The sequence below is a fragment of the Numida meleagris genome, chromosome 3 (genome assembly GCF_002078875.1).
Source record: "Numida meleagris isolate 19003 breed g44 Domestic line chromosome 3, NumMel1.0, whole genome shotgun sequence".
NCBI lineage: Eukaryota > Metazoa > Chordata > Aves > Galliformes > Numididae > Numida > Numida meleagris.
This window is the reverse complement of record NC_034411.1, coordinates 4,131,875-4,139,411: the sequence shown is the minus strand read 5'-3', so window position 1 is coordinate 4,139,411 and position 7,537 is coordinate 4,131,875. Positions and strand designations below refer to the sequence as shown.

At 48.2% G+C, this 7,537-nt stretch overlaps 1 protein-coding gene across 1 annotated transcript; it reads left to right on the top strand.

Annotated features, from left to right (window-relative positions):
- LOC110396336 (zinc finger CCCH domain-containing protein 11A-like) lies at positions 994-6,828 on the top strand. The gene is made up of 8 exons (XM_021391943.1): positions 994-1,280; positions 1,837-2,671; positions 3,215-3,401; positions 4,056-4,179; positions 5,060-5,122; positions 5,755-6,117; positions 6,455-6,534; positions 6,665-6,828. The coding sequence occupies exons 3-8, from the start codon at positions 3,348-3,350 to the stop codon at positions 6,719-6,721; spliced, it is 741 nt and encodes a 246-aa protein (XP_021247618.1). The 5' UTR covers positions 994-1,280; positions 1,837-2,671; positions 3,215-3,347; the 3' UTR covers positions 6,722-6,828.

Here is a 7,537-nt window from a genome sequence, read left to right as displayed (position 1 = left end):
TGAGTGTAAGGAAAGGCATCTGCTGGGTGAGTGCTTGGCTGGGTGAGCATCACCCTGCTGAAGAGCAGACAGCTGTTGCCTTTGCAGACAGCCACATCCGTGGGGATTGGAGGCTGCTTCTGCCTTCCAGCTCTTGGCTGTTGCTCTGAGATGGAGGTTCTTGCCCTGAGAGAGCTACCAGCAGAAGGGATCCCATGCATGGCCTTTGAGCCCTTTCAGACAAACCATCTGTGTTAGTCTGTGGCCTGTGACTGTGGTTTGGAGTTAACCCAGCAAGCTTTGCCCAAAGCAGAATGACCTGTGGGCAGTGTCCAACAGGTGGAAGTGACCAACAGCTGGAGACAGCAGCGCCTTGAATGGCACTCGTGAGTGAAATTCTCACTGTGAACAAAGGCCCAGAAGAAGAGAGTAGCTTGTCCCTGTGTTCACGTGGTAAGGTTTTCCTTCCTGACCTGTTACCTACCTCTCAGGTGGTGCCTACAGCTGTGTAATGTGCTCTACAGGAAGTGCTGATGTTTTGCATTTAACCTTGTCTTTCATGTCTCATGTCCCATAACTCATGTTGTTTTAAAGCAGCAGCTTAGAGGCAACCTTAATTTCTACAGCCCCAAGCTTTGTGCCACAAGAGCTCTCCTGCTTCTACCTGTGATATGAAACCGTATTGTGTCTACTTGATGTCAGGCTTTTTTCCCCTTTTTAAGGTAGGGAAATTAATTTCTGAGTCCGGAGAAGAAGAAATGCAGCGATCTTTCCTGCACTGCTCAGTTTGAATGAGTTGCAAAGTGCTCCTTGAGTAATGGGGGCCACAGAGCTGACCTTCATGGCAGGGGCTGTGGCTTTCTTTTATACCTGTCAGAACAGGTATAAAAAAAAAAAACAGGCCTAGGATTTTCCTTCAGGAGTGCCCACTGCCTATTTTAAATGATAAAGAATATATTATAGAAAGCTTCCCTCCTTGTATTAGAATAACATATTCCTGTTTGATATTTCTGTCTTTCAATTCCTTTCGCAACTGGGGTGTTGATGCAGGTGTACATATCTACTGTTTTGTCATTCTGTTTTATGTAGAGGAATAGTAAAATATGCAGTCTCTGTAAAATTTCGTTCAGGTATATTACTTTCTTTGCCATTAGGAAGCAATAGCTTGGAAAAGGTGGTGTCACCCAGGAGCCTGCCCAGTGAACTGATGTCTCATTGTTTGGATCTACTGAAAACCACCCTGATGACAAAAGAATGTTTGCATTGTTTCTGTGCTGTGTCAGTACAGTCCTGAGGAGCAGGTAGGGACTTGGTGTGACAGGGAGAAGGAATTTCCCTTCTGATGGAAAAGTGCCCAAGCAATGTTTGCATCCTGCGTGTTGGTGTGTAACTGCTCCATGCCTGTGCCCCACGTGCTTCTGAATGGGCAGCACAGCTTTTGTTTCACTCAGCCACCTGTGGCAGAGTAGATCAGGTTTTATGCAGCCATGGGAAATCATCCCATCTCTTGGTGCCTTACAAGGAGTTGAAAACCTTTTCTTGTTAGAGTCCTACTTCCAAGCATAACCACCTACAGTGAAGTAGCTGTCGTTCTTCTTGTATCCTTCTATTCCAGGTCCATATTTTCCCAAAAGCAAAAGAATTTGGAGGTAACCCCCTACAGTTAAGTGAGTGATTTCAGTGTCTATTTCTGATCATGGCAATTACTTCAGTTCAGAGGTCACACTGAATTTACGGTGCCTGTTTTAATTCTGACAAAGGCTGTAGTTGCAGCTTACTTCTCAAGGCTGCAACTTGGGAACAGCCTTGGGCTTCTGCATTTGCACTAATCCCATGTTTCCTTTCTCTGTCTTGCAGGTCAGCTTGTGCTGCAAGAGGATGGTATTGCAGTATGAATGAAGGTCAGCATAGGAGCAGCTGCTGATGGGAGGAAGGAAGTCCAGGCTAATGAACTCTAAAGCATCTCCCAGTTAGGTACCAGAGGAGGCAGGAATGATGATGTAGAAGGATATGAGAAGCTCCCCAGCTTGAAGCCACAAAACCTGCAGAAACCTGCAGGAGAGCCGGAGCACGTGTCAATGCCCAGGAGGAAATCCAGCCTCAGTGTTTGAGCAGCACCTGGCCGTGGAGCACTGCGGCCCAAGAACAGAATTATTCTGCCTTTGCCAAGCTGGCATCCCAAGAAGGACTTGTCTGTCCTTGTAAAAACCAGAGGGCTGGCTCATCCAAATGCTTGCTGATTGCTTGGGAGCTCAAATCTTTCTGGCCTCCAAGCTGGAGGCAGCCTGGAGGCAACATCTCCTTGGTCTGATTGTGCAGTGTCTGAGCGAGAGGGTGACCCAACCTGGCTGCACAAGAGTCATCTTCATTTCTGTTATTTTGCTTCAAACAAGCCCCCTGGGTGACCCTGGTGTTGGTTTCCTAAAATTTGCATCTGGGAGGCGTCCATTTCCTTTGCTTGTGATGAAAGCACAGAAGTGATGGGGGCACTCGCCAAGGTCACAATCATTGCCAGGGTGGGAGTGTTTGTCCCACAGCTGGTGAGCAAAGCTGGTGCTCTGGAGAGCGTGCTGCACACACAGACCGAGCTCTGGGCCTTCCTTGGAAGAGATCACCCCGTGAGAGCCCGTCAGAAGCACCGCTGTGGTGTGTACATGACCTGGACGCAGCTTAGACTGACCAGGCTGAACAGGTGAGCTGGGTTTGATGCTGGGTGGTTGCTGGAAGGTGTCAAGCAGAAAAGCCAGGCTGGGGTGGGCACGCTGCATCAGCCCTCGTCCTGGCTGGCAGTGAGAGTGGGGGGAGGCTGGTGGGTGCTGCCTGCTCTCGCTGCCGCACTGGCTGTGTGGCACAGCCAGTGCGCTGATGTGTCAGCTGGGAGGGAGAAGGACTGCTGCTGTGCCTGGGTAAGCCGGAGCAGGAGGCTTGTTGAACATGTGTGTCGTACCGGTGCAGCTATTGCAGCTGCAGCAAGAGTAGAAGGCAAAGGGAGTTTTCTTCATAACAGCAACACCAGCCATTTACTTCAAGTGTATAACTATTGAGGAGATGGAGAAGAACACTTGCTGTCAGAAATCACGGCAGCTGTACAAAAGCTGGATGTATTTTGGGAACAGTTCTTGTAACCAGTCGATTTTGAGGCATTGCCCTACTCAAGAATCTAAATTGCGTAACAGAAGAAAGCTGGGAAAATGCTTCTTCCTCACTATTTTTCACTTGCTGATTCTTTCTTTAGGGTTTCTTTCCAAAAGGAGATTTTGGGAATCAAGGCAGTCCAAGAAAGAGGGAAGCCAGCTCTTTCCAAGAGTGGGGAAGTCCCTGTGGAGAGAACCCCAAGAACTTGAGCTTCCTCTGAGACATTCCCCACCATGTCTCAGCAAGGAGACAACCGCTATTCTGACTTCTGCTCTCCATGTGGGAAGGTATGGCTGGGTTTCTTTTGCTTGGGTTTTCTTCCTTTTTCTTGTTTTTAAGGGGAAGGGGTGGAGCAGGGGGAGACCTACTGGTCATTTGTTACCTCAGTAACCGGTTGGATTCTGAGCGTGCTGCAACAGGACAGCATTGTCAGACTTCTTAACCTGCTGGGGCAGGGTGGTAGCAAAGAGCGGGCACTGCCCTCCCGCATGCTGCGCTTGATTATGGTCTGCCAGGTCTCTTCTGCCCTGGATTTCTCCTGAGGAGTTTGTTCTAGCTGCTTAGACTAGTAAAGGGTGGGGAAGAAATGGTGGTCAAGAGGTAAGGCTCTGCATGATAATTTTGTATGGATTTAACTGTGGCATCTGAGAACACTGTTTCCCTCGGAATAATCCTGGCATTCTGCAGGTTTATTAGTTTAACCCCCTGAACTGATTGTCTGAGAGCACCTGTCTTCTCCAACTGAATGAGAAGAAAGCTGAATATGCCCAGAAATAACAGCTTGTGCAGATGTTGTGAATATACTCCCAAATGCTTCCGTTAGTGATAAATAGTGGCTCAGCATTCTGAGAGTCCTATCTCTGCCATGATCGGGAATGCTGCATCTCTTTGCAAACTTTGGGTGCCTGTTTCCATGAACCTTCCTTTCTTTCTCTCTTCAGAAGAAGCGCAGTGCGATTCCCTGCATTTGGGAACAGCAGCCAGCAGGCTGTCAGAATGCCAGCTGCGCCTTTCAGCGTGCAAAGGGACGCGATGGGGATGGACCATCTTTACCGCCACGCAAAAGTGAGTTTCTTAAGTCCTCTGTCATGAAGTATGGAATAATTAATTCTGAATATTACTTCTGAGCGTGTGCAGTGCTGTAGGGGATGTCAAGTAACCATCCATTTGGGAGTGCTGGAAGGAGTAGTGAAAAGTGAAATATTAGTTTCTGTTTTGTCTGTCAAAATGATGTTGTATTTTTGGGAGGGGAAATATGGACAAAGATGAAGGAGGAAGACTAGTACCTGGATAGCAGGCTGAGCTTTGGTGACTACAGCAATTTGCAGTAGAAGTGACATTTGTTTTGGACAGTGGGGTTCAGAATGGCAACTGATGGTGAGTGGGAGCTGCCTGAGGGACAGACTTCCACTGTTAGCTGGGGGCATCGGGCTGCTTTTGCATGCAACCTCTTCTCTTAAGCTCAGCCAGCAGATATTCTCGATGGGAATTCCAAGAGCAAGTCAGAGGCAAAGCAGTCCTCTCTCTTATTTCTATGCAGTGGCCATTGTATGTTTGGCAGTAATGACAAACAAGGGTTTTTTTGGTTTTGTTTTGGTTGGTGGTGGTTGTGATGGCTAATGACAAAACAAGTGTCACTGTGCAACTAGAGAAATAACTGAGAGGTGAAAAATATGTTTATCAACCTCTGCAGCAGATAGCGTTTTGTTTACTGACACACCTTTGCTCTGCAGAATGTAAAGCTGTCAGGCAGACTGGGGTTCATTTGCTGCCATCTGAGCAGGAATGAGACTAGTAATGTTTTTTGTAAGCACATTGCAGTTTAAACATAAGTTTCAGTTTTTGTTGTAAAAGCAGTGTCTTTTTGTTCTTTGAGGGGGCATGGGCTTACTGGACAATACTACTACTGGTGCCTGTGAACTCAACACATGATCTGTTGTTTTAGGGATGGAGTCTGCATGTCTGTGGAACGGTGCTGGGCAAGGGGGAAAACGGAAAGCCTCTGCAGGTGAGGACTTCTTGTAAGCTGTGGTGTGGGTACCTGACTCTAAATAGGGCTGCATGAAGGGGTGTATGTGATGGAGGAGAGAGGAAAGGACATTGCAGATTTGTGCTGACTGCAGAAATGGCACAACATTGTAGCAGTAGCAAAAAAGCAAATTTAAGAAACTACACCTGAAGACCAGAAGTTTGTGGTTGGCTGCACTCAAATCTTCCTCCAAAGAGATGCTCTTCAAGTATTTCTTGTTTCCTTTCTGTCAGAAACTGATGCAAGTGGCCTTCCAGAGAGGTGCAGCCTTGCAGAAAGGCAGGGGAGGAGCACGGAGTGTGCCGTAGCTCCAAAGAGAGGTACACAACAGGCATCTGGGTTTGATGCACTGTCTTTCTAGTTAGGCTTTCTGTCTGTCCTTTCCTGGGACTATTGTCATTGTGTGTTGCTTGGGGTCTTAATCCTGGCATTTACAGTTACCTTTCCTGACCCGATTTGAAATGTGAACACGCAGTTCACCCAAGATCCTAAGCCCCGTGACCATGAACACTCAAGATCAGATTTCCTAGTATTGTGGCCCATTTTGCAGACTCAGAGTAGTGTTGGACTCTCTTTAAATTTTGTTGCTTCTCCTTTCTTGATTATAACAGAGAGAGGTGCTGAACCAAATGGCAAAATCTATGTGAAAACGGTGGAAGAAGTCTGTTCTGGGGGAGCTCGTCTCCAGGTTGGAGGGCTTCCTGGAAGAGCAGGTCCCAGCTCAGGGAGAAGACCTTCCCCTGCAGTCGACATCTACTCTTTCTCCAAGACTCTGGCTGGAAGGAAGCGCAAGGGCTTGGAAAAAGAGGAACAAAAAGCAGAGCTGTTGCCTGCCAAGAAACAAGTAAAGGGGGGGCGCAGTGGGGAGAAGGCTCAGAGGGTGCATCAGAGCAGAGGCGGTGTGCCAGCTCCACCAGCGCACCCTGGGCCTGCCCGAACGCCAAGTAAGCAGTTACAGACCTCAAAGCTAAGAGGTAAGAAGATGCTGTGCTACCTGCCCTGGTGAGCTGCTTCCCTTATCAAGCAAATTGAGTTTGCTTAGGGCTTGCTTTGCTTTTTTCCTTCTCTGTAGAGGGGAAAAGAGTTGAAGGCTACCAAGTCCAAAGGCAAGGACATGCCAGAATGTGTAGCCTCATCTTTTCCCATTAACTACATGATGGTCTTCTGCCTGTCCCAGTGGAAATGTTGTTCCCTGAGGGGCTTCCTAGCTGATTTTCCTTTGTCTTTTTTCTGCCATCTGTTTTTATGGTACCCATGTTTCTGCGGTTTTGCTGTTGACAAAATGAATTTATCTTTTTTCTTGCTTCATAGCAAGAAGAAGACGACAACAAAAAGAGAGGAGAGCAGAAATGAAGAAGGCTTCTCTCAGAGCTGCTGCTGCATGTGCAGAGGTGAGTCCTTGGTGAACACAGGCATGCGCTCTTGTTGTCCTCAGGGCCTCAGTCTGTCAGACATGAATGAGATTGTAAAGTCTCGAGGGAAGCGGTGTCCTATTTTTACACTTCCTTTGTTTCTTTCTAGTCCTCCACAGTGAACAGCCTTGTGGAGATGATGCAGAAGCTGCAGCTGAAAGACTGAGTGGAGGAGCAGCAGAAGGCAGTGGCTGCTGTGCACAGCACTACAGTGCTCTGAGTGCCGCCCAACTCGGCACTCTAAGTCTGGTTGCATTCAATAAATGATCACAATTACGGACTCACAAAGAGCACACGGCCTGATTTGTCCAGCAGCACTCAGTGAGCTGCTGCACAACCTCCTCATTATTTGTCTCACAGTGCTCAGTCAGAACTCCAACAGCTAGATTCAGTGAACGCTGCAGTCTTTTGAAGCAACGGATGCACACATCCTTTGCATTGCCCATAAAAGCACTGTCTGCAAAGCACTTGCAAACAACTGCGAGTAGCACAGCCTGGCCATTAGCGTGCAAGTTAGAGAACAGCTCCATAGAGGTTTATGAGGTTATGAACTACAGGCCTGTCAGCCTGACCTCGGTGCCAGGGAAGGTTATGGAGCAGATTGTCCTGAGGGAGATCATGCGGCATTTGCAGGACAACCAGGGTATCAGGCCCAGCCACCATGGGTTTGTGAAGGGCAGGTCCTGCTTGACCAACCTGATCTCCTTCTATGATCGAGTGACCCGTCTGGTAGATGAGGGAAGGACTGTTGATGTGGTCTACCTAGACTTCAGCAAAGCCTTCAACACTGTCTCCCACAGTATTCTCCTGGAGAAACTGGCAGCCTGTGGCTTGGACAGGTACACTCTGTGCTGGGTAAGGAGCTGGCTGGAGGGCCGGGCCCAGAGAGTGGTGGTTAATGGAGTTAAATCCAGCTGGCGACCGGTCACGAGTGTTGTTCCCCAGGGGTCAGTGCTGGGGCCTGTCCTTTTCAATGTCTTTA